General features: G+C 41.4%; 1 protein-coding gene across 1 annotated transcript in view; it reads right to left on the bottom strand.

Moving 5' to 3' along the window:
* Positions 1–600: 600 nt before the first annotated feature.
* Positions 601–27840, bottom strand: part of LOC120935704 (protein ripply2.2-like) — a 54502-nt gene continuing 27262 nt past the window's right edge. Inside the window, exons 4-5 of the mRNA XM_040347760.1 lie at positions 5418–5488; positions 601–828 (exon numbers count right to left, since the gene is read on the bottom strand). Coding sequence (XP_040203694.1) covers positions 654–828; positions 5418–5488 — 246 coding nt within the window. The 3' untranslated portion in view covers positions 601–653. The remainder of the gene's footprint in view (positions 829–5417; positions 5489–27840) is intronic.

The following is a 27840-nucleotide window of genomic DNA, read 5'->3' as shown; positions in this document are numbered from 1 at the left end:
TGGGCTGCGTATATGGGTCATACAGAAGCACTATACACATATAAAGGAACCTAAATATATGATATTGTATTTTCTTACTATGTTTTACTATTAAACAAAGTAGATGTGGTAAGTGTGGTAGACCATAGCAACCAATCCCATTTTGCTATTTGTAGTCATATCTGTAAAAAAATATTTCAGATTAGTTATTATGGGTTACTGCGACATGAACATCAGTAAAGAAGAGAAAGGATGTTTTGCCTTCACTATGCTTTTCTAGCTTATTCCATATGCAGCATGTAGCTTTATGTGGCGTCAGGCATGTGTATGATGGTATTGTAGACTGTACAAATCAGTTCATTACATTGCTATTTGCAGCTATAAAAGGATTTACTTTGTTTTTCATATCCCATCTAATATGCCCTAAGTACACTTAATTATGTTGCCAGGGTAAGATGTTTTTCTGTGAACATCTGACTGCATCACCTGTAGGTAAAAGAGTTCCAATTGTATTTTGTATGTGTTCAGATTATTCACGCTACAATCATGTAACTATGGACTATTTTTTTTTTTTTTGCGCCATTATATATGTAAAATATCTACAAGCTGGCAAAAACGGTGCCATTGTAAATGTCACAGCTATTTATGTAGTCAAGTCCTATTGGCATATCTTGTTATTCAGATTCAAATCCAGAGTCCTGTTCTTCCTCACTGTTGTTCTCCTCGTTGTCTGTGTCCGATTCCGAGTCATTGTAAAATGATAAGGTAGCTTGGACTGGAAAGCTTTGTAATAAATCTGCAGCTTCCAAATACACATTGTCAAGTGGTTTGGACTTGGGCCAGAATAGCCTGCAAAATAGTTATAATAATAATATTAAAGCTAGCTGTACGAATAATAAAAAAATAAAAAAACACATTTTAGCATTATTAGGATGAAAACCCCCTATTTATCGTAGATGTGTGTTCCTTCAGCAGCACTGAAAGCAGACAGTGGGCCTGTTACCTCTCTGGGTTGAGCCCTCCTCTGGCTACGTTGGTCACTGTTGGACCAACAGCAGGTTTCAAGCTGAACAATGCAAATCAGGTAAGCATTGCTCATATTACACCTTTTTGGAAGTACGCAAAAGAAACCCTACTGAATTTTTTAAATCATGCTGCCAAATCTGTCTGTAAATTCTGCAGAAAAACTGACAATTCCAGGAGTAACAATCCCTTGGGAGAGACTTACTAAAACTGGAGAGTGCAAAATCTGGTGCAGCTCTACATAGAAACCAGGCAGCTTCCAAGTTTGATTGCCAAACCCCCATGCCCGCCGCGGGGGAAATCATTCGGGCGGCCCAGCTCCATGCTTTATCAATTTACTCATAGGGTAAGCTACTATTTTTCTTATACACTACATACTTTATTGCTGAATTATACTACATGTTTTTATTCCATTATGTATTCTACAGATTGGTTTTTCTGATGAAGCTGTGAACTTCCGGCGAAACTAGTCGACCTTGACCAATCGTTGAGATGTACAACTCTCTGTTTTGCTAATTTTTATTAATAAACCTTTTTACATAATTCTGTTTATATTGTTTTATCAGTACAGAGATAGTCCCTTCATTCAATCGTCTGGGTAGCTTTGGGTTTAGCCTCAGCGACTATTCCATTACCCCCACTCCCCCTATTTTCGCATTTAACTGGGATGATGGTACGTTTCTACTATTCATTATTTATTTTTACATGAGGCTATACTCCCATTTTAGTGCCAAAGCTTAATTGAACAAGCTGCAGTTAGAGGCTGATTGGCTACCATGCAGAGCTGCACCAGATTCTGAGTGCTACAGTTTTAGTAAAACAACCCCCTTAGGTCAATTACAGAGCTGGTTCCTTCTACTGACCTCCACATCACTACTGCATCCTGAAAAGACGGGAGGTCAGCAGGAAGAACCAGTGAGAACTGTAGGGGACCCAGGAGGACTCCTGGCAGTGTTGGTTCTTTTGTGCAAAAATCTTTTAGGAATCTGAGCAGCATTTGGTAATGGGAAATTAAAGAATGTACATTTTTTTAAAGCTATGCCTTATTAAATTTAATATAACAACAAGGTCAATTTAAAGTTCAGCTGCTTTTTAAATCACCACCTAATACATTCCAAGGTCATCAAAACAAAAGGTGTTCGATGTTCTACAATTTTTTTCCTTCAGCCATATCTATGTATCCTGCTGGCATGTTTCAGTGAAAAACCATTGCTTCCTGTGTGGAAGCAGTGGTCTCTCTGCAGAGGTTTGACACGCCCCCTGCTAAATCAGAGCTAGAACTCTTCAATAAGCAGTAAGCATTGTACTATAAATACTGCTGCACTATTTGTAAAAAGGTGAGCAGTACTGGCACCTCCAACTGCCACCAAGGAGGGGCATGTTACTGTGAAACCCCTGACTGATTCGTCTCCCCCAGGGCACTTACTCTTTCAGTGGTATTTTACATATTTCTAGGGCGGGTAAAGTGGAAATACCATACATAATATCTAATTATTTTATGCAGATACTATCATAAAAAAAAGGATCTTTTTAATTTTGTCACGTTTATAGAGTATCCTTATTATAGATCCACAGAATTGGTGGGGGGGGGGGGGGGGTGGCATATCAATATACTTATCCAAAAAGTAGCACACACATCAATAGAAGGAATGCCGTATTCCCAACCAGCCTATGCAATATAGGAGTAAGGAGCGGCCTCAGCCTACATGTCTCTGCCAAGCCACACCCTTTCATGCATTTTGCCTCACTCACCGGGGCTTAGTTATAGCGGGAAACATGTGTGAGTTTGGTAGAGACATGTAGGTTGAGGCCCCTCCTTACTCCTATGTAGCATTGGCTGGTTGGAGGAGCAACGTTCCTTCTATTTATGTGTGTACTAGATTTGGACACTGTCAGGGGAATTCATAAAGAGTGTCTAAGAAACAATTTTGACATGCCTCCACACGACAGATTCATGTACCTGTTGTAGACACGGATCTGGGGCACGCACTGCATGTGGAGGTGTACTGAGGCCGAAGTGTCTATACACAACTGGGATGGGGGGGTTGCAGCCTGAAGGAAATTGGCAGACACTAGTTTCCCATCAGGTCCACTCCCCTTGTTTTTGACAGCAGACAGTAGGCAGATCCTTAGCCAATATACAGTCTGCTATTGGCTAAAAAAAAACACCCACTGCCTGCTGTCAATTACAGCAAAGTGCAAATCTGATTTGGAACTAGCTTCTCAGCTTCTCTACCAGGTTGCACCCACTGCAGAATCACTGGTTACTAGAAGGCTTTCAGCTGTAAAGCCAGGGACTGCTCTTGTACACTGCATACAGGGACACTCTACCTGACTCTGTACGGCAACTTAGGCCTAGTCGGGAACAATCCAACATTCTGCCAGTGTCTACTGTCGGTGCAACAGAAGCTGGATGTTTGGTCGAAGGGGCAAGACCAAAAAAAGGCTGCCGATTGGCTCCTGATCAGTGCTTTAAGCCAATGACTGACAGGGGGGCCGTCTCCCTGTCAGAACACAATATAACAGCAGGGGAGATCGATGTACTAATGTCAGTTTTTTTTTTTGTTCAGCCCTCCTGGGTTAAATAAAGAAAGAACTACTAATGTGTATGAGGCATAAGAGAGGGTCTTAATAACCTCCAGTTTCCTTATGTACGAACTGGGGTAATTATGTTTGATTTTAGTGCAATAAGACCAGCACTTTTTCAAAGTGGTGCTATTAAAAACTACCTGACACATGTGTCAGTAAAGTTAGTAAAATGGGCGGCATGGATTTTTTTCATTTGCCGCAGTCCATTTTAGGGACAAAACAACAGTAAAGCATTGGTAGAGATTTATTAAATTCCCCTGTGTCTGTCCTAACAAATGGTTAAAGATTTAGCTGCCTATTGATAGATCGAAATCGGCCCAGTTCAGCAGGGACTGGACAAATTTAGATCCATCTCTGGCCATTTCTGCTTGAAGGAAGTCGATCTAATGAATAACACTGGTTGAATGGGAATTTTGGAAACATTTTCTCCATCAGCAGGCTGCAGCGGATTGATTGCAACGCTGACCAGTGTATTCTGACAGTGTAGGAGTCCCCCCTGTCAGTATACAGTAGTACTGCGGGGAGGATTCCTCTATCCACTTCGCTTGCGTGGATGGATGGGTGACCAATTTTCTGATCATGTGTACTGGCCATTAGAAGACTTCTTAAGGCCCATACACATGATCGGACTTTTTGACAACAAACTTCAAAATTAGCAGGTTTTTAAAAACATCAGAGAGTGTGTACGCTCCATCGGACAAACTTTTTCGATTTTCATCGGACAAAAGTTCACTCTACAAACGGACAAACTTTTTGACAACAAAAGTTCTATGGTGCAAAGTCCTATCATGTGTACAGAAGTCCACCAGACTTGTGTCCAAAGTACAAGCACGCATCCTCTGAAACCAATGTTAAAATCAACCAACAATAGCAGAATTTGACCAAAGGGTGGCGGTAAAGAGCAGAAAAGTGCTAAAAAAAACTTGATTTTGGGAAAGTTTGTTGGGAAAGTTTGCTGTGTGTATGCATACCAAGTTCACGGCCAATGCCCTTCAAAGAAAAATCCACGGAAAAGTTTGTTTGATGTCCAACCGCATGTATGAGGCTTAACGGTATGTGTTATTGAGAGGAGACTCAGCCAGTCCTTAGGACAGACTCACTGACATTATTCCATGAAGTCAGTCATGAGGCCTTCTCCTGAGAAACATCTAAAAGGTAAGAAATCTTTTTTTTTTTTGGTATGCTGTGTGAATGAGAACACGTCACTAACATATAGTGGAGTTTCCTCAAATTGGACTGCAAAAGTGGAAATACACTTTAAGCCTGAGTTCACACAAAACTGTTAGCACTATATAAATCCTGTATAATAATAATAATATTGTGATGCGGGAACAAGCATGATTCCAGTGCCAGTTCCCGCATTGCATCTCCCTCGTAGGCAGTTCGCTCTGCGTTCTGCGAACCGCTGCGGGTGTCAATACAAGGTTAATGACACCCCCAGATCGCTTCACAGATCATAGTACGGACTGTGAATTCGGACAGGAACCGGATCGCATGGGTGTTCACATTCCAGTGCAGGAAAAAGAAGGCTCGTGCTTCTTTTTCATGAGAATTCAATGTGAGTTCAGCCATATTACCGTATGGCTGAATTGGTATTGCATGTGATCTACACACAAATGAGGTGTCCTTGTTCGCAATAGTGTGACCCCAGGCTAAATGGTTGAAACTGTATGCAATATGCATTGGCATGGATTGTTTACCTGTAAACAATCTCAACAAAAGAAAACAATGGCACCTTTTGCAACTACTGTTCAAACACCAGGTTCAACATCTGTTCCATGACTAATAAGAGCTTACAGCCTTCGTTAGCTGGGAACACGGCTTACCTCACAGGGTGGTTGTATTCTGCAGCTTTCTGTCCAGATTGTGGATTTTCACACAGGCCGGGGACATATGGCTAGAATTCAGAGGAGAAAATGTTATCTCTACAAGCTGTTTTGTGCATTAGAGCAGTGACCTGAGAGCTGTTTATACCATTGACACCTCAGCTTTGTGTGAAAAAGGCCAAACCATGTACTATATCTAATGAAAAGACATGTGTGCACTAGACTGCTGGATCTTGTACAGGCATACCCCACTTTAAGTACACAATGAGTTTATTTACTAAAGCTGAAAAGCACAAAATTAGGCTCACTTCTACATAAAAACCATTGAGCTTCCAGGTTTTATTACCAAAGCTTAATTGACCAAGCTGGGGTTAGAAGCTCATTGATTTCTATGCAGAAGTGAGCCTGATTTTGCGCTTTCCAGCTTTAGTAAATAAACCCCATTGCGTACTTCAAAGTGGGGTATGCCTGTAATGATTTCTGATTTCTCGTATATAATATATATTTTACGCATCCCTTATCTGCTTAGGCTTGATATTTTCATTGGCCGATACTTAATAAGGATATTAAATAACAATGGGTATAAATGTTTTGAGCTTAAAAGGTTAGGCCATGAAGACATAACAAAAAAATTGTATTATCTATTGTATTATCTTCATTTTAAAATTCCCAAGCAAAGCAGGTCTGTATATTTCTATTTGTCTGGGCATGATTAAGATTTCTTCATTCAATACAAGCTATCAACATGCATTTGGCTCAAGCAGGTGAGTGGTATAAAAAGTTACTTAAAACACGTCCTCACCAGCAATGAAGAAGCAACAAATGCAAATTTTATTCAGTCAATTCAAGTGCTTGATGGCAACATCCTCGTAATTGGCACTAGAGTATTTTATTATTAAATCATAATGCAGACTTTTAAAAGAAGATGCACCTGAACTCTACAGAATAATGGAATCCTATTCCAATTATGTGAAAGAAGGACCATGAGTGTTGTTCATTGCATATATTCTCAGTTTACATTAAATTGCCTACGCACAATAAAGTTACATAATGTTTCATAACTGAAGATCTGTGTAAGAAAAAGAATACATTGTATAATATGATATCTAAAAGACCATAGAGGAGATAAAACTTACCAAGGTTTTTTTGGAGCCATTGTGAATCCAAGGTCTCCAGAATGCCACATGTGGTCTGAAAATAAAAGTGATGAATAAAGAGTCAGCCTTTGTTTAAGGATATATATATATACATTTAACATGTATTATTCACAGATGAATTTCTAAAAGTGTTGTGTATAACTGTCGAGAGAATTTACAAGATTAACCACGTGTTGGGCTAAATGGAAAGGTTGAGGCTTAACGTTAGAGGTTAAGTTGAGTTTTAGGGAGGAGAGGGTTGGATCTAAAGCCCGATACACACGATCAGATTTTCAGATGGGAATTCTGTGATGACAGGCTGTTGTCGGAAAATCCGACCGTTTGTATGCTCCAGCGGACAATTCTTGTCGGATTTTCCACGGACAAAGGCAGACAAATTGTGTGGTGTCAGATTTTCCGAGCGTGTGTTCACAAGTCCATCGGACAAAACTCCAAAGTACAAACATGCATGCGCACCATAACACATTAATAGAAGTTGCCCAAAGGGTGGCGCTAAAGAGCTGAAAAGCCACGTAGGTTTGTGTTTGTTGGCCGACAATTCTTAGTCATTTGTATGCAGTTCCTGGCCAACGCCCTTTGGACAAAAGTCTTATGCTTTGTCCGATGAAAATCCGATCGTGTGTACAAGGCTTTAGGGTTAGTAGATTTATGAGGGGGACTAATATAAACTTGTTTTTGTCACTAAATGTTACTAGTAAAAAAAAAAACTAGTATACTGGTGCTGAGCTATTAAAGGTGGCGTAGAGGAAACTAATTGATTATACAAAAGGTTTACACTATATGTCATTCATATACATTGAGTGTAAGAAAAAGTTTGTATAACACATGCCAACTAATTAGACTCCAGTTTTCCAGAAAAAAAAAGAAGGAAAAACACATTGCTGATAACATCAAGTGTTCAACTGTGGGTATAGAAATGGGTATATTGGATTGTACAATATTTTTTATTTTATTTACTTTATGGTTTAACTAGATGGACTTGTGTCTTTTTTCAACCTGACTCTATGTAACTATCATGCTTATAAGGATCATTTATATAGGAGTTCCAACTGATTTAGCTTCTTTTTTTTTTTTATTTCAAGTTGTACAATGATGAGCTTAAAGAGGAACTGCAGTCTGCTTACAGAATTAGTAATAAAAACATCTTTGCCATCCTAAAGCTTCCCTCCAACCACTTTGCATATTATTTTCTATATACTGTTATTCTGTACTTGCCAAATATGCTGCAGAAATCTCCCTCCACTGAGTCTGGCTGCTGCCATTTTAACTGTGGGCAGCGGAAGCTGCTGCCTGTTTACTTCCTGGATTTACACAGACACACAGAGGCACACCTCCAGCTCTGCAGCTGTCATTGGACCTCTTATGACTCGCCCCCCCTCCCTTCCTGGCAAACTCACAGGAGAGTGAGAGCTGTGAATGATGTCATAAGCCTATCCTTTTTACCAGACAAACATGAAGTGGGCTGTATAAGGTATTTACTGGCAAAAATAAAACAATGTTTTACTATCCAAAGTTAAAACAACAAGGGCAGAAGATTTAATAGATTTGAAAAAATGACTGCAGCTCTGCCCAAAAAAAATGGTAACATGTCAACTTAAAAGAATAAAGAGCAATATGATTCCAAAATGAGAAAAAAATATAATAAATATAATAAAAATATAATAAAAAAATTACATAAAGTGTGTAATGATTGTGATTTTTATATTTACTGTGGTTATGAGTAAAGATACATCTTACATGAGTGTACAGGCATACCCCACTTTTAAGTACATAATGGGTTTATTTACTAAAGCTGAAAAGCGCAAAATCGGGCTCACTTCTACATAAAAAACAATAAGCTTCTAGGTTTTATTACCAAAGCTTAATTTAACAAGCTGGGGTTAGAAGCTCATTGATTTCTATGCAGAAGTGAGCCTGATTTTGCGCTTTCCAGCTTTAGTAAATAAACCCCATTGCGTACTTAAAAGTGGGGTATGCCTGTATTGCTTAACTGTAAGCTTTAATGTCCATTTGAAGTTTTCTTCACAAATAAATGGTGTGCCATGCTGGAATTAATGTGCAAATCACTGGCCTAACCTCTGCGTGTGACTTTATGCACTACAGTAGACACAGGATAATTAAAAAAAATGGCAGTGCATGAAACATGGAGGCTGCCATTGCTGAGCGTCTTTGGAACATACTACATTTCTTCTTGTTCCTGGTTTCAGCATTTCTGATCTGCCTGCCTACATGTTCCAGGTCAGCAAGTACTAAGCCAAAGGATGAGGAAAGCCAAGCAAATGATCTTCTCAGAATGAGGTCTGCAGGGGCATTTTACCTGTTTTTACCCATACAGGTTTCTTTAGCACCTATTAAACAAGTGGACACTTACTATGTAAATTCAGAATAGAATTCATCTAAATACAATCCTAGTAAATCACATAGCACACATGTTAATGACTAGCCATCTTGCAATGTGATTAACCAAGAGACTGATCAAAGGGTAAGCAGCCACTAGTAACTACAGAAAATCTCTAGCTGTTGTGAGACTAATGAGCATGCTAAGACTTGTAGTTCCATGGGAGCATGCGCATTCCTCACATACTTTGTATTGAACTATTTCTTAGAAATAAGTCACTTCCTTGTCTGTACACCTAATTTATTCAGCCAAAATTTCTAAATTCCAATAGCCAGATCATGGAACTCACCATTAATTAATTTTGTTTATTTTTTTCAGCTAAATTTTAGATGATTTCCAGAAGTCTAAAATACATTCACTCATTAGGCTCCCCTTTATGTCTGAGATGTTACATAACATATCTGCATTATTCATAATAAGACATGTCCCACAATTTATTACTTTTACAGAATTCTTTTTGTAATGCTTATGTGGAATATTTTTTTCTCTATTACCTTCTATTACTCTGACTAATGTTTTATAAATTTTAATTAGAACCATTCGAGTAGAAAATTATGTTGGCAGACTCTTATTAGCTGTAAGCTTATTCTTATGTTTCATTAAATGTAAAAATGATTTCTAGGACTTTACTATTATAAGAACTGAAACTGCAAAGACATGCTGCTAATTAATTGGATCCTGTCTAAATTGCCCCTATATGTGTATGTATGCTTCGACGGTAAGTTCCTTAATTAATGTATAATATGTAAAATGCTGCACAAATTGTCTAGGTTTCTCAATGCCTGTAACAAATAAATAAGCTCCTTGAGAGCAGGGACCGATGTGAATATATATATATATATATATATATATATATATATATATATATATATATATATATATATATATATATGTGTGAAGCACTGTGTAAATTGATAGCACTGCATAAAGTACCTGAAATAAATAAATACATTTATAACAACACACAGGAGACCCTTGTGGGCTTCGGGAAGCTAGTGAAAAATGTAATGATGTAAAATGTACAATAACCATACACTATACAATCTGATTGTACAACCTCCTTTAGACCTACTATCAACTATGTGGTAAAAAAAAAGCCTGTTTTATTAAAAAACTAAGGCTCCATGCTAAAAAAACTTTAGAAAAAGCACGCTGGTAAAAGCTTTTTGTAGTAGCATTTTAACACCGCTTTAGGAGAGTTTTGGATTGTTTAAGAGCGTTAGAATTTTAGTAGCGCTGCAGCAGTGCTAAAAATGCCACAAGGTTTGGCCCCACATTAGCATTATAGCGTGTTTTTTGGCGTTATCATTTTTGGGCATTTTTTTCATTAAAAGCACTCTCCATAATGTAAAAACGCGCAAAAACGCGTAAACATTTCAAATGCGGCTAAACGCGGCTTGAAGCATTTAGATGCGTTTTTTGCCGATTTTTGTTTTTACTGCTCTTGGAAGCACAGGCTGTACTTATTTTCTCCTGCCCCTAAACGCTTATACCTCCAAATGCCTTTGACAGTTTATGTGTGCATGGACACATAAGGGATGATTTACTAAAGCTGAAGAGTGCAAAATCGGGTGCAGCTCTGCATAGAAACCAATCAGCTTCCAGGTTTTATTGTCAAAGCTTAATTGAACAAGCTGAAGTTAGAAGCTAATTGGCTACCATGTACAGCTGCAGCAGATTGTAAGTGCAACAGTTTTAGTAAATCTCCCCCATAGGCTAAAAATGGAGGGGCTTTTAGAGGCAGTTAAAAAAAAATGTCAAACGCCCCTAACAGCAGTTGTAAAAACATGAGCCTTTAGAAAAAAAAAGCGAAATAAACGCTGGAAAAACGCTCCAAGAAACTCTACAAAAACTATATGTTTTCTGCTTCTAGACGCTGAAGCTCAAAAAATGCTATCGATCTAAAGTAGTATGCATGGACATGCATGGATAACACTATTTAGCTTCTAGCAGCAGAACAAAATGCTAATAACAGCTTCTAGGTGCTTAAAAACAAAATGCTAGCGTGCATGGAGCCTGATTGAAGAAATTGTGGTTTGTCCTTATTTTAAAAAAAATTGATAGAAGATTGCATGGTCAGATTATAGGACATGACCCTAAATTGTTTCTATGGGTTTCTGCACTTTGCAGGCTTTGCTCTTTCTTGTACAGTAAAACCTTTTTTTGAGAGTAACTTGGTTTCAGAACGTTTTGCAAGACAAGCAAAATGGTTTAGTACATTTTGCCTTGATATACAAGCGATGTCTTGATATAAGAGTAGCGTCATGTCACAACTGAGTATAAAAAAGAAGAGAGGAGCCTCTAAGTGTAGCAATATGGTTACATTTACTGAAGGTACAACATTTAGCAACTTAGAGGCGCCTCTCTTCTCTTTTATACCCTGTAAAAAAAATGCTTTGATATACAAGTGCTTTGGATTACAAGCATGTTTCTGGAACGAATTATGCTCGCAAAGCAAGGTTTTACTGTGTCTCCCAATATTTAGAACAGACTTCTTGGTATTGCAGGCTGCCTAAATGCCAATCTCTAGATGATATATTGTTATGGATAATACCTACCTCAGTGCCCTTCTACCCTCTAGCCTTCTTGAAGCTCGGATACATCCAATTGGAACAGTTCTCTCTCTTCTTCTAAGACACTTGCAGCTGTAGCAGTCTACAGGAATGGAAGATAAGCTGGGATCCCCAGTGTCCTTTGCCAATGTCTGATCCATACTGAAGCTTGCTGTCACAGTGTTTCTCTGCATCTCAAAGCCCTTTGTGTCCCCTGCAGCCTTTTTATAGTCTATCCCAGGCCAGGCCTATCCCATCCTATTGTTTACTTAACCGATAAAGTGCCCTGAGTAACCTAGAGCAAGAGAGCTGTCCATCACCACTTGGCAGGTAGACTCGTGCAAGCTCCCAAATGGTCTGGGGAGAGATATGACAAGGACGTGTTAATGACACCTCCACAGGTCCATGCCCAGGGCAACCTAGGCAGACTATGAAGAGCTCTACAACATGACCATCACTTCTCCCTGTTCAGCCACTGACCTTACTCTATAAACCATGTGTATCAATGACAGGTGATTGACAGCTCACTGATGTGCATGCAGTGCAGTCATCATTATACAGTAAAACCTTGGATTGCGAGCATAATTCGTTCCAGAAACATGCTTGTAATCCAAAGCACTTGTATATCAAAGAATTTTTTTTACAGGGTGTAAAAGAGAAGAGAGGTGCCTCAAAGTGTTGCAATAAGTTGCTAAATGTTGTACCTTCATTAACCACTTAACCCCCGGACCATATTGCTGGTCAAAGACCAGAGCACTTTTTGCGATTTGGTACTGTGTCGCTTTAACTGACAATTGCGCGGTCGTGCGACGTGGCTCCCAAACAAAATTTGGCGTCCTTTTTCCCCCACAAATAGAGCTTTCTTTTGGTGGTATTTGATCACCTCTGCGGTTTTTAGTTTTTGCGCTATAAACAAAAATACAGCGACAATTTTGATAAAAAACTATATTTTTTACTTTTTGCTATAATAAATATCCCCCAAAAATATATAAAAAAACGTTTTTTCCTCAGTTTAGGCCGATACGTATTCTTCTACATATTTTTCATTAAAAAAAATCGCAATAAGCGTTTATTGACTGGTGTGCGCAAGAGTTATAGCTTTTACAAAATAGGGGGTATTTTTATGGCATTTTTATTAATATTTTTTTTTTACTAGTAATGCCGGCAATCAGCGATTTTTTTTCAGTTCTGCGGCATTATGGCGGACACTTTTGACACATTTTTGGGACCATTGGCATTTTTATAGCGATCAGATTACTATAAAAATGCCACTGGCACTAGGGGGGCGGGGAAGGGGTTAAGTATGTTCCCTGGGTGTGTTCTAACTGTAGGGGGGGTGGACTGACATGGGGAAATTACAGATCGCTGTTCATACAGTGTATGAACAGAAGATCAGCATTTCTCTCCCTGACAGGACCGGGAGCTGTGTGTTTACACACACAGCTCCCGGTCCCTGCTCTGTAACGAGCGATCGCATGTGCCCGGCAAGGAATCGTGCCTGCCGGGCACGCGCACGGGAGTCGGGGGAGAGTGGGGGGCGCGCGCGGCCTGCGCGAGAGCCGACGTATAGCTACGGGTTCTCGCGCAGGGGAGCCGACCTGCCTCCGTAAAACGACGGCGGCTGGTCGGCAACCAGTTAAATGTAACCATATTGCTACACTTAGAGGCTCCTCTCTTCTTTTTTATACTCAGTTGTGACATGACGCTACTCTTATATCAAGACATCGCTTGTATATCAAGGCAAAATGTACTAAAAACATTTTGCTTGTTTTGCAAAACGCTCTCAAACCAAGTTACTCTCAAACCAAGGTTTTACTGTATACTGAATCCTAATCATACAGTTTGCAAGGACTCATCAGCTTTTGTACTCTATGCAAATGCCATATTGTAGCAGAACAGCTTCTCTAAATATTTACCTACAATGTTTCCAATCATACAAAGTATCACTGTGAATGTATCCACATTTTCTTCTTGTGTGCAGTGCAGCCTTAACTGTGATCAATGGATTTGCAACCACTTACAGGACTTTGATGTGGTTGTCTATGATAATCTATAGCTGGATGTGTAAACCTGGAGTTATCTCAGCATAAACAACATGGCAAGAGGCTTACAGCTGTCACTTTTTGGGGCTACCAGAGCAAAACCATACCTAATAGACTTTAGGAGATAAGCCATTTCCAAGGGAATTGCTCTAATGCATGATGATGATAAACCTTGCTCTCCAGGATTTTTCTTAATTGATGTGTTTGCAAAAAAAAAAATATGGCTAGCAAAAAAAATAAAAATATGGCTAGCAAAAAATACATACAAATATGGCTAGCAAAAAAAAAAAATATGGCTAGCAAAAAAAATAAAAATATGGCTAGCAAAAAATACATACAAATATGGCTAGCAAAAAAAAAAAATATGGCTAGCAAAAAAAATAAAAATATGGCTAGCAAAAAATACATACAAATATGGCTAGCAAAAAAAAAAATATGGCTAGCAAAAAATAAATAAAAATATGGCTAGCAAAAAATAAAAAATAAATATGGCTAGCAAAAAAAAATAAAAAATATGGCTAGCAAAAAACAAACAAAAAAAACATACAAATAAACATGGCTTTTACAGATCACAGATTATATGTGCTCTTTAGTGAATGATGTGTATTTGTTTTACAGCACTGCTGGAGCTCCTGCCAGACTACATATGGCATTCGATGGTTCTGCTTGCCTGGCTTCTGCTGGGCACGTTTTCCATTGGCAGGGTGAGAAAAGTTTTATAGAAGGACCTAAAGTGGAGGCTGTGCTCCAGGCTCGTGTCTCTGCTTTTCTCACCTCCCCTTGGTGTTTGGATAAGATAAGCAGAAAGCCTGGATGGTTATCTGATAGGGGGGGTGGAATGTGCTCACAAATGGCTTAGGGAGAGATTTGACAGCTCGCCTACTAATCAAAGACCTGCTGATCCATCCATGGTCTGGACAAGTCCAGGGAGCTCACTCCTCTGCTATGGAAAGCCCTGGGTTATTGGCATAGGATTATCCAATATCATAATTCAACAACCAGGAATCTCTCCACAACCCCTCCAATCTTTTTTCTTCTTATGGATACATTAGTACCAAGTGCCTTGCATATCTGTACTGATTATTCACATTTAGTGTGAATGGACTCTTAAAGAGCCCTTTGAAGTCTTGATCAGCTCCCCATGTTGTAACACCACGTGCTTAATTTATTTACCAATGTGTATCTGTCCTGGGTAATGATCACATAACAAGATCTGAACTTTCCCATCTCAATATAAGATTAAACTAAAATGAATTCCTTCTATAATGAGGTTAGTAAACACCAGAGTATACAGGATGACTTACTAAACAGTACTTTATTTACTAGAGGAAAAAATTGAGTCAATTTTAACCACTTTCTTACTGGGCACATATACCCCCCTCCTGCCTAGGCGAAATTCCAGCTTCCAGCACTGTGTCGCTTTAACAGACAATTGCGCGGTCGTGTGACGTGGCTCCCAAACAAAATTGACGTCCTTTTTTCCCCACAAGTAGAGCTTTCGTTTGGTGCTAATTGATCACCTCTGCGGTTGAAATTTTTTGCGCTATAAACAAAAAAAGAGCGACAATTTTGAAAAAAAAAATTCAATATTTTTTACTTGTTGCTATAATAAATATCCAAATAAAAAAAAAAAAAACATTTTTTTTCTCAGTTTAGGCCGATACGTATTCTTCTACATATTTTTGGTAAAAAAAAAATAAGCGTCTGGTTTGCGCAAAAGTTATAGCGCCTACAAAATAGGGGACAGATTTTTTTTATTATTATAATTTTTACTAGTAATGGCGGAGATCTGCGATTTTTATTGGGACTGCGACATTATGGCTGACACGTCGGACACTTTTGACACATTTTTGACACCATTCACATTTATACAGCGAACAGTGCTATAAATATGCACTAATTACTGTATAAATGTGACTGGCAGGGAAGGGGTTAACACTAGGGGGCAAGGAAGGGGTTAAATGTGTAGCTTAGTGAATGTTCTAACTGTGGGGGAAGGGGACTGACTGGGGGAGGTGACCGATCTGTGTCCCTATGTACAAGGGACACAGCATCTGTCTCCTCTCTCCCTGACAGGACGTGGATATGTGTGTTTACACACACAGATCTACGTCCTTGTCTGTGCAATTGCCATCGCGGCCGCCAGGCACGGGCATCGGCATCTCAGTGATGTGGCGGGCACGCTGGAGGCCGGAGGCCGTATATAGACGGCCTCCCGGCAATTGGGATCCACACTGCGGCCATACAAAGTCGTAAGGCCGGAAGGAAGTGGTTAATATAGCCAAGCAAATGTGTGCTTTTCATAAACATACTGGATGGATACACACTATACAATTTTCTTTAGATTTATAAAAATTAGGGATGAACCCCGATGTGCGAGTCAAACGTAAGGTTCAGGTGTTCGCCCATTCGCCGAATACCGAACAATATGGGACTTTCACGGGAAAAACAAGTGCCCAGGGAATGCCCCATAATGAACGGCGCTGAGACCGTCAATGCACTGCGAGACTTTATAACTTTACCTTGCAGTTAAAAAAAAAAAAAAGCATTAGCGGTTTTCTACCGCTTTAAAATAGAAATGAAAGGCAAACCATTTTTGTATAGATATAAAAAAACATTCTAAATACCCTTTTTCCACATTCTCTCTGTTCTCAGCTGCATAAGAGCTGGGGGAAGGAGAAACAGCAGTACACTGAGCTTCCCAGTGAATGAATGTGCAGCGGGGGTGTGCCAGGATAAGTCTGATCATTGGAGGAGAGTACACTGAGTTACCAGCATAGCTGGAAAACTGATCATTCTGAGTTTTCCTGCTTAGTGTGGTCAGTTTTTAATCGGAAAGCAGAGGGACTGGCATGAATACCAGGGATTTTACATAAAGGAAGCAATACAAAGAGAACAGGATACTTTCTCATACAAGTACATGGTACAGCAGGAACATATGTGAAATGTTGAGGTAAGAAATGCTTTAAGGCTCCAAGCACACTGGGCTTAAAAAAAAAATACCAGTCCCCTTGGCATATAGAGCATTTTTGTACACACGTTTAGGTGTTTCTGCCAGAAAGGTCCAATCAAAAATGCAAACCAAAAGGGTTTTGTTTAAACGGTGATGCCTATAATCATCCTAATGTGCATGGACATACAGGAGCTGCTTCTACAGGCAGAACACAAAACTCCTGTAGAAGATTTATAAGCCAGTGTGCATGGAGCCTAAACCCACAGATATATTATATATTTTCTGAAAGCCAAGGCCCTGTAGAATCAAAAGATGATAGTTGCAAATTTTTATGTCATGCAATATTTGCGCAACTGTTTATTAAGTGCAAATTCACTGTCCGGTTCCCTACCGCGCATGCGCAAGCGGTGCGGCCCGTCCTCACTGGTCCCCGCTGTCTCTTGGGAACAGTGTGTTTCCCAGGAGACAGCAGGGGGGAGGGGAAGTGGCGTGACTCCCACGGGAGTTTATGCCTGGAAGTGGGTGCAAATACCTGTCTTAGACAGGTATTTGCACCCCCTAAAAGGTGCCAAATGTGACACCGGAGGGGGGAGGGTTCCGAAAAGCGGAAGTTCCATTTTTGGGTGGAACTCCGCTTTAAAGTGGTTGTAAATTCAGTACAACCACTTTTACCTACAGTTAAGCCTATATTAAGGCTTACCTGTAGGTGCTGAAATATCTCCTAAACCTGCACGGTTTAAGATATTTACAATGTATGAGTGTGCTAATCTAATCAGCACATGCGCACTTTAGAAAGGGCACGATTGTGCCCTTTTTAAAATAATAATGCCGAGACTGGCGGCTCCCACGCGCATATGCGGGAATGACGTCACATGACTCAAGCCAGTCACAGAGTCCGCAGCCCCGGAAGGAAGAGGGGTGAAGATGGACACTTCGTGTCAGAGGGGGCAGCGGTGACATCGCAGGCTCGGTTTCAGGTAAGTGACACATAATGGGCTACTATGCATCGCATAGTAGCCCATTATGCTTTACCTTTGCAGTGAAATAAAGAGGAAGTAAAACCCTTCAGGGTTTACTTCCTCTTTAAACCAGAGGTGCATCATTCATGGGTGCAGGGTGTTCACCGCATACAGGCCCCCATACACGCTGCACTCCTCTCCTGCACATACTACCCACCTCTATACACTCCACACTCCTCTCCAGCACATACTATCCACCTCCATACACTCCACACCCCTCTCCTGCACATACTACCCACCTCCATACACTCCGCACTCCTCTCATGTACATACTACCCACCTCCATACACCCCACACTCCTCTTCTGCACATACTACGAACCTCCATACATTCTGCACTCCTCTTCTGCACATACTACCCACCTCCATACATTCTGCACTCTTCTCCTGCACATACTACCCACCTCCGTACAGTCCGCACCCCTCTCCTGCACATACTACCCACCTCCATACATTCCGCACTCCTCTCCTGCACATACTACCCACCTCCATACACCCCGCACCCCTCTCCTGCACATACTACCCACCTCTATACACTCCACACTCCTCTCCTGCACATACTATCCACCTCCATACACTCCACACCCCTCTCCTGCACATACTAACTACCTCCATACACTCCGCACTCCTCTCATGTACATACTACCCACCTCCATACACCCCACACTCCTCTTCTGCACATACTACGAACCTCCATACATTCTGCACTCCTCTTCTGCACATACTACCCACCTCCATACATTCCGCACTCTTCTCCTGCACATACTACCCACCTCCGTACAGTCCGCACCCCTCTCCTGCACATACTACCCACCTCCATACATTCCGCACTCCTCTCCTGCACATACTACCCACCTCCATACACCCCGCACCCCTCTCCTGCACATACTACCCACCTCCATACATTCCGCACTCCTCTCCTGCACATACTACCCACCTCCATACAATCCGCACTCCTCTTTTGCACATACTACCCACCTCCGTACACTCCGCACCCCTCTCCTGCACATACTACCCACCTCCATACACCCCTCACTCCTCTCCTGTACATACTACCCACATCTATACACCCCGCACTCCTCTCCTGTACATGCTACCCACATCTATACACCCCGCACTCCTCTCCTGCACATACTACCCACCTCCGTACACTCCGCACTCCTCTTCTGCACATACTACCCACCTCCATACATTCCGCACTCCTCTCCTGCACATACTACCCACCTCCATACACCCCTCACTCCTCTCCTGTACATACTACCCACATCTATACACCCCGCAATCCTCTCCTGCACATACTACCAACCTCCATACACCCCGCACTCCTTTCCTGTACATACTATCCATCTCCGTACACTCCACACCCCTCTCCTGCACATACTACCCACCGCCGTACATTCCGTACTGTACATTCCCTATTTAACATTACCACATTCTGCACTATATAAGGCATCTCAGACCCTCCTAAACCACACCCCCTTTAAGCCATGCCCGATATTTAACCATGCCCAATATTTAACACAATTTAAGCCATGCGCACATTTCGCCACTTTTTGCCAGTGGGGCCCACTGATTTCATGATATGCCCCTGGCTTAAATGCTAGTGCTTGAACATTATTTGTTTCCATGACCAGAATAAATCATTTATTCTGGCCAATGACATGAAATAACACCCAAAAGCTTGATGCCTGTAAAAGCTCCTAAAAACTTGTAAAAGCTTTAGACACTTTTGCAAGAGTCAGACATTTATTCTGCAAATACGCTGCTGGCTCCTTGGAGAGTAAATAAACATCCTGTGTGCATGAGGCCTTAAAAGCCTTTACAGCTTATCAGTTTAGAGTTACCAGGAGCTGTTGTGCTAGAATTATTGATTTCACTCTTATACATGACACGTGTGGTGCGACCGTGGTTTATATGCACATGCACACCCTTGGCCTGCGTTTGCATTTGTGCATGTGTGCAGGGCAACAAGGGTTGTGGCAATTAAAACATTTTTTTTTAATACATTTTATTATAATCTTATTTTATGTTTTTCTTTTATTTATTTATTTATTATTTTCACTAGATTGCTATCCCGAGGGGTTAATAAACCCCCATATGATTGTATTGGGCAGATGACAGGTGCTATTTTTGGAGACATTTACACCATCTAATTGAGCACAGACCTGCTCAGTTCGATATGTCCCCTGACTGTACTGGCCAGGAAATAGAGGATCTGAAACCAGAAGTGATGAAATCAATGGGCTAGATTCAGGTACGAGATACGACGGCGTATCTCCAGATACGCCGTCGTATCTCTGAGTTGCGGCGTCGTATTTATGTGCCTGGTTCTTAGAATCAGTTACGCATAGATTTGACTAAGATCCGACCGTCGTAAGTCTCTTACGCCGTCGTATCTTAGTTGCAATTTTACGCTGGCCTCTAGGTGGCGCTTCCGTCGATTTACGCAAGGAATATGCTAATTAGGTAGATACGCCGATTCACAAACGTACGTATGCCCGGCGCATTTTTTTACGTCGTTTACGTTAGGCTTTTTTCGGCGTAAGGTTACCCCTGCTATATGAGGTGTACGCAATGTTAAGTATGGACGTCGTTCCCGCGTCGAATTTTGAAATTTTTACGGCGTTTGCGTAAGTTGTTCGCGAATAGGGCTGTTACGTGAAGTTACGTTCACGTCTAAAGCATTGACGATTTGCGGCGAAATTTGGAGCATGCGCACTGGGATTCTTTCACGAATGGCGCATGTGCCGTTCGTAAAAAAACGTCAAATACGTGGGGTCATGTTTTATTTGCATAAAAACACGCCCACCTCTTCAAAATTTGAATTTGGCGCGCTTGCGCCGGCAGATTTACGCTACGCCGCCGCAAATTACGGAGCAAGTGCATTGTGAATACTGCACTTGCCTCTCTAAATTGCGGCGGCGTAGCGTAAATACCGTACGCTACGCCCGCACAACATTACGCAGGGCTACCTGAATCTAGCCCAAAGTCGCTAAGTGATTTATTTGGGGTTTATGGATATGCCTCTCTCTTACACCACTCTATAACTGGCGGGGTGCAACCGCAGCCATCAGCTTGTTAAACTAGTTAAAGCGGAATTCCTATTAAAAAAAAAATATTAAAAGTCAGCAGCTACAAATACTGCAGCTGCTGACTTTTAATAATCGGACACTTACCTGTCTCGGGGTCCAGCAATGCAGAGAAACGAAGCCCCGCTTGTCTCGCCCTCCTCTCCGCTGCACCTGCATTGTCACTGTGGGCACCTGGCTGTGGCTTCACACCCAGGCACACACTGTGCATGCGCGAGCCGTTCTGCGCACCATGACTGGCTGAGCAATCATCTGTGACCTGTGACATGTCCCAGATGATTGCCGAGAGCGAGGGGGGGAGAGGTGAACTTTCTTCTGGTGCCGCAGTGCCCAGGGAGGAAGTGGGAGCTGGAACCCTCTAAAAAGAGGGTTTCCGCTCTTCCCCAAAAAATTACATGCCAAATGTGGCATGTCAAGGGGATCACCTTCCGTTATAGCGGAAGTTCCATGTTTGGGTGGAACTCCGCTTTAAGTGTTTTCACAAACACTGGTTCGACATAAATATTACGTTTTTCCCCAAAAATTCTACTAGCATATTAAGAATAGTTTGCACTTAAAAAATAATTAAGAGTTTGGTTATATGGACATTAGCCACCAAAGTAAAGATACACTCTTAAGCTTTTTTCCTCCTTTACTTGGTACAGGCATTTATAGTATATAGCTCAAGCACTATACAGCACTTTACGTTATGTACAATCACATCCTTCCCTATCCTCAAAACATGTACAATCTAAAGTCTCTACCTCACATGCATGTATACATAGGAGGGCAAATTTAGGCCGGAGCCAGTCAACCTACCAGCATATGTTTGGAGCAAGGGAGGGGACAGGAGCACACTGAGGAAACTCCATGCAGGTAGTGTGCTGGTTGGGATTCTACCCAAGGACCCGGGTGCTGCAAGGCAGAAGTGCTAATCACTCCAGCTGGCCATAGATGGATCCAAATTTGGCCATTTTATCAGGGATTGGCTGAATTTCAATCCATATATGGCCATTTCCATTCAAGAGTCATTTATCTAATGATCGACTCATCTCGAATGGAACTGCTGGTAGCCAATAAGCTGCAGTGTTGATCAATGTATTCTGGCAGCAGAGGAGCCCTGGCTGTCAAAATACAATAGTTCAGTGGGGAGGATTCTCCCATCCACCTTATATTTGTGGATGGGTAATCCATTCAGTTTTTATTTTGATCAGGTAATAAAAAAAAACTGAACAATGTACAGTCAGCTTAAGTCTTTCTTGCTTTTTTTCTTTCAGTTCACATAGAGTAATTCAACAATGGGGCAGATTCTCAAAAGAGATACGCCGGCGTATCGCCTTATACGCCGTCGTATCTCTGAGTCCGCCCGTCGTATCTATGCGCCTGATTCATAGAATCAGTTACTCATAGATAACCATTAGATCCGACAGGCGTAATGCCGCGTACACACCATCGCTTTCTGCGATGGAAAAAAACGTCATTTTCAAAAACGTCAATTTAATTGACCGTGTGTGGGCAAAAACGTCGTTTTATGTCTTCTAAAAAACGACAGAAAAAAATTGAAGCATGCTTCAATTTTATGTGTCGTTTTTGGCCGACGTCGTTTTCTGTGTTCTAAACATTGACCGTGTGTACGTAAAAACGTCGATTTAAGCCCGCGCATGCTCAGAAGCAAGTTAGGAGACGGCAGCGCTCATTCATGTAAAACGACTGTTCAGAATGGAATCAGCACATTCGTTAAGGTGTTTTTCAGCTTATAGACAAGAAAATAAAGCGCTTCTTTAACCCCTGCTTTTAACTGCTACCCAGAAATGGACGTTTGTTGCGGCTGATCTTGTTACATAGTTATGACAAGCTTTTAATTATTTTCTTTCTTGTTTGATAATGTTTATGTTTGTTTTCTGTTATTTAGTTGTATCTTCCATCTTAAACATTTTAAATATATATATTGGTCCACCTTTTTTTTTATTGTTTAATTTTTGTCACCAATTTGATTAGTAATCTCTATTTTGTTTTTATTTAGGAGTGTGTGAAGTGTCTGCAACAACCTAATTTTTTAGTTAACTCACCCACAAGCATGTTTTTTTACCTTGTTAATGTTTGCATTATTTATTTTGTAATGGGTCTGCCCACTCAATACTGATCTCTCAAATCTACAATAAAGAAACATGTTGAAATTTGGCTGAAAAATTAATTTTTATTTTAGTCTTCATAAAAATTTCCAAAAAAAAAAGTGGCAACCCAAAAACACAACATAATAAAAACAAAGATGCCAAGGTAGGCAGCACTTTAGAGCATGCTTGTTTTTTTCTGAAAACAAGGGTCCCCGAAGCCACAAATACAGCCTGTGAGTCCACACTAAAATTCCATCAGGGGCACCGTATTATTTCTTCGCCCTTTTCTTCCCAGCAGCCTTCCCTGCAGTCTTCCCTGCAGCCTTCCCGGTAGCCCGAGTCCTTGGGGGCTGGGTTCCTGGAGGAGATGAGGTGGCAGGAGCCAGAGCAGCCTCATGAGGTGGAGGAGCAGGAGCAGGTGCAGGAGCAGGAGCAGGAGCAGGAGCAGGAGGAGCAGCAAGGACAGGAGGAGCAATCCGCACAATGTGGGTGTCGTCATCGAGCTGCCCCAGGGATGCCATGGTTATGGCTTGGAAGATGAGGAGTTCGCAGCGCACACGCTGGCTCTGCTCCAGATTGTACATCTTGGCTGCAATGAGCGCTGCGAACCCCTCAACTTCACTGGGTGGCTCTCGGATGGCTGCAGTAGCTTGGCGAAGCAGGCCCTGGGTCTCCTCCTCCATTTGTCGCATACTCCTGAGCCGTTTATTGGGATTGCGGAATGGAGGGATCCGGGAGATGGTATCCCGCCGGCGTGCCTCCTGGGTCCCACTGGGGCCTGCCACCTCCTGGCTCCCAGTGGGCTCTGCCACCTCCTGCCTTGCAGTTGGCCCTGGCTCCTCCTGGCTCCCTGTGGGCCCTGTCTCTTCCTGGCTCCCTGTGGGCCCTGGCTCTTCCTGGCTCCCTGTGGGCCCTGGCTCTTCCTGGCTCCCTGTGGGCCCTGGCTCTTCCTGGCTTGGGTCTGTCTGTGTATCAAAAAAAGGAACATATGTTATTTGTGTTTGTCATTAATCACACACATTTTTACAATCATGAGTGATGCAAATTGAATGTCAATATATATTACACACAGGGTCGCCATCCTTAATTATGTGGCCCCTTAAACACCTTCAGACATGGTCCCCCTGGAATTATGTGGGTTGTTGCATGCCTAATTTAGTAAATAAGTGGCCTTATCCCCAAAAATTAATTTATTCAATTTAGTGTCAACTAGATAGTACTCAAAAAGGGTGTCTTCCATCTGGGACCCCTTGCAGGTGTATTGCGTTACTCCCCCCTACTGGCCTATCTGAAAATGCCACCCACTCCTTCATAAACATTATTAATTAGCCCATTTTGACCCCATCATGTTTTCCCACTACTGACTATTGATCCTATCCCTAAACTTACGAGATTCACATAGAATTTAGAACAATAGTAACATACATTTACCATTATTACTATACTTGTCATATACTAACTAAATTCATACAAAAAACACATACCATTCTCCATGGCTCACAATTGGGGTCCTCCAGGAACTCTTCCTCTTCCTCCGAGCTTGCCTGCTCTTGTCTGCAGGGAACACTGGAGGATTGGCTGCTGGGAAGCTGGGAGCTACCTCTTGGGGGAAGGGTAGACATGGATGTCCTGGTCTCAATGTGGTCGTCCAGGAACTGCAGCTGACTATAGTACCACAGGGTTGGTTTGTATATGGAGTCAGCTGCAGCCCCAGACCTCATTGAGGCCAGGACTTGGACCCGTTGGGCCCTGTAGGTGCCCCTGATGGAATTGATTTTACTTTTCACAGTGGCTGTTGTGGCGTTGGGGACCCTTGTTTTCACAAAAACAAGCATGCTCTGTCTAGCTTTCTCCCTGGCATCTTTGTTTTTATTTATTGTGCTTTTGGTTTGCCACAGAACTGGATGTTCCTTCCATTTTTGGATGAATTCTGTCAGGAAGTCCGCATCCTTGAAGGCATCCATTCTTTCTGCACATGAAACAGAAGCCAAAACATAATGTAATTAAAGGCACTAGCTTACTTCCCCTAACTAGCCCACAAACTCATTCCCTATTCACTATAATAAAGTCGGAATAAAAAACTTACGTCTCGTCGTTAGGAAAGATCGTGATTTACGCCTTCTTCCACAGACTATGCACGCCGTTTACAAACACGTCCCATCCCTTTTACACTACGCACGCGTGACGCTCCGCACGACACCCCGCCCCTGACGTTCGGTATCGTCCTTTCCACGCCCCTTCTCTGTCGTTTGGTGAGTGAGAAAAGATGGACAACATGGAGGTGTATTCTAGCTCAAGCCAGGAGGCAGGCCAGGCCCAACCACGCCGCAGATTCCGCTGCAGAGCCTCCAACATGAGCTTTAATGAAATGGTGGAGATGGTCACCATATTGAGGAGGGAGGACTATGATGCCAAGCATGGCCCCTACATGCATCCCAATAAAGTAAAAGCCCAAATTATGGAGAAGGTCATCCGTAGGCTCCAGCGGAAGTTTGGGAAAACCAGGAGCAGAGAGCACCTGCGCAAAAGGTGGTCGGATTTAAAAAAAAGGGAACCCCACCAACTTTACAGAATTAATAGGGTGATTCGAAGAAGAAGTAAGTTTTTTCCATGTGTATTTAATTATTTTGGTGTGTTCTTTGTGCCATTTTTTTTTTTTGGCCAGGTTGACCATAAAATGAATATTATGAATGTGGACGCATGATGCAGTCGTCGTAGTCGTCGTTCATTCGGTGACTTTCAATAATCCAAGACCATATTAATGAGAAATGGCATCATGCCTAGTTTGCATGTGCAAAGGGGAGTTGAAGCACTGTATCTGAACAAAAATCGTAAATTTATGAATTGTGGGCGAATGAACGACGACTCCTATGACCAATTAGTCGACACAAATATGAAAGTTGTGACATTTTTGGGGCTTAAAAAAAAGGTGTATTCAATTCTGGAATAGATGGAAATGTGTTTCAGCTTATTTTAGAAGAAACGTAAATACCTTGAGATTCACAAAAAGGAGCGTTTGCTACTCCTTTTTTTATTGAACATGTGTACTCAGTAGCACAATTGTTTGTCACAATCACAACCTATGTTGGGTCACACACAGGGGTGAGCAGATCCAGGGGAGACTTGTTTAGCTTACATATCTAAAATTAAAAATTGGGTTAACTGATTTGACATTACTTTGTGAATGGATTAAATATTGGTCTATTTTCTTGATAATTGTTTAAAAATCAACAATAGTGACCTTTTGTTTATCATTTATTATTTTTTGGGTGTCATTTCATGCCGCTCGTAATGGTTGAACCTCATGTTTTCCCTTTCTTCAATCTTGTAGGGCACAATGAAGCAGAAAGGCAGGAGGCACAAGCCAATCAAGCCACACCCCCGAGGGATGTAGAGGAAGAGGAACCTGCCTCAACATCCGGTAAAGTAACATCTACCACATTTTCTGTGAATATAGATATAGGCATACAATCTTTTAACACATGTTTTGGTTCCACATTTCAGGAGGAAATCGGGCTGGTCAGGGACTGGACACGTATAGTGCCCAGCTCCTCATCGGCGAGGTTCTCACCTGCAGGGCCCAAGTCGAGGACATACGTCTGGCCTGCCGTGAAATACGCCACAAAGCAAAGACGCTGGAACGGCAGCTTAAAAATTTTATTAATGTTTTGGGGAGGGTTTAATTGTTTGTGTATTTTCTTTTTTCCTTGAATTTGAAAAAAAAATAAATAAATAAATTATATTTTGTACTAATCAAAAAAGACCAAAAAAAAAAAAAAAAAAAATTATATTTTGTACTAATCAAAAAAGACAAAAAAAAAAAAAAACAAATATATTATATTTTGTACTAATCAAAAAAGACCAAAAAAAATAACAAAAAATATTATATTTTGTACTAATCAAAAAAGACCAAAAAAAATAAAAAATATTATATTTTGTACTAATCAAAAAAGACCAAAAAAAAAAAAATAAATAAATTATATTTTGTACTAATCAAAAAAGACCAAAAAATAAATAAAAATGATTTGTTGTACTAATCAAAAATAAAAAAGTAACAAATAAATAACATTTTGGACTCCAAACAATTTGTGTGTAGTTATTGGTATCAATGCAGACTCATTCAATTACTCAGGCATATTTGTAGAGTTATTAAGATTTAACACTCATGTGAATTTATGACATCCCAAACACATGGCTGGATGAGAACCTAGGAAAAAGAAACATTACCCCCCAAAAGTTACAAATAACTAAAATCAAACAAATAAACACTGTTTCATCAAACAAAAAGTAAATTTAATTATTTAATCAAGATCAGGCATTGCAATGGCCCCCCTCCCCATAAAATAGTCCACATAGGATTGACGCACTGCACGTGCGGTTTGGGGGGCCAAGCCTCTATGGCTAGCCTGATGTCCCGGCTCCGGAGCCACAAGATCAGCCTCATCAGGCAATACCGTCAGGTAAGTTTGAGAATTTCGTTTCAAAAAATTGTGCAAAATGCAACAAGATAGGATGATGTAATTCCACTTGTATTCCGCCAGGTTTATTGCTGTTAAAAACAATCTGAATCGGCTGGCCATGATTCCAAAGGCATTCTCTACCACACGTCTTGCTCTGGCCAGCCGATAATTAAAAACCCTCCTCTCATGGGTGAGGGTGCGTACGGGAAATGGCCTCATGAGGTGGGGACCCAAACCAAAAGCCTCATCTGCTACAAACACGAAGGGCAGACCCTCTTCGTTCTCCTCCGCAGGTGGCAATCCTAGGTCCTCCAACCGAAGCCGTTGGGCGAACTCCGTCTCCGCAAACACACCGCCGTCCGACATCCGGCCATTTTTCCCAACATCCACGTACAAGAACTCGTAATTTGCAGAGACCACCGCCATCAAAACAATGCTGTGGAACCCCTTGTAATTGAAGAAATGGGATCCACTATGGGGTGGGGGCACAATGCGGATGTGCTTGCCATCAATGGCTCCTCCGCAGTTCGGAAAGTTCCAACGCTGGGAGAAGTCCGCTGCCACAGTCTGCCATTCCTGTGGCGTGGTGGGGAACTGGATAGAAAGAAAAAAAAAAAAACATTATAACAAAGATTTTGAACAGAATATAGCTAAAATTACA

Source organism: Rana temporaria, chromosome 4 (genome assembly GCF_905171775.1).
Source record: "Rana temporaria chromosome 4, aRanTem1.1, whole genome shotgun sequence".
NCBI classification, from domain to species: Eukaryota; Metazoa; Chordata; class Amphibia; order Anura; family Ranidae; genus Rana; species Rana temporaria.
This window is presented reverse-complemented; position numbering and strand designations above follow the sequence as displayed.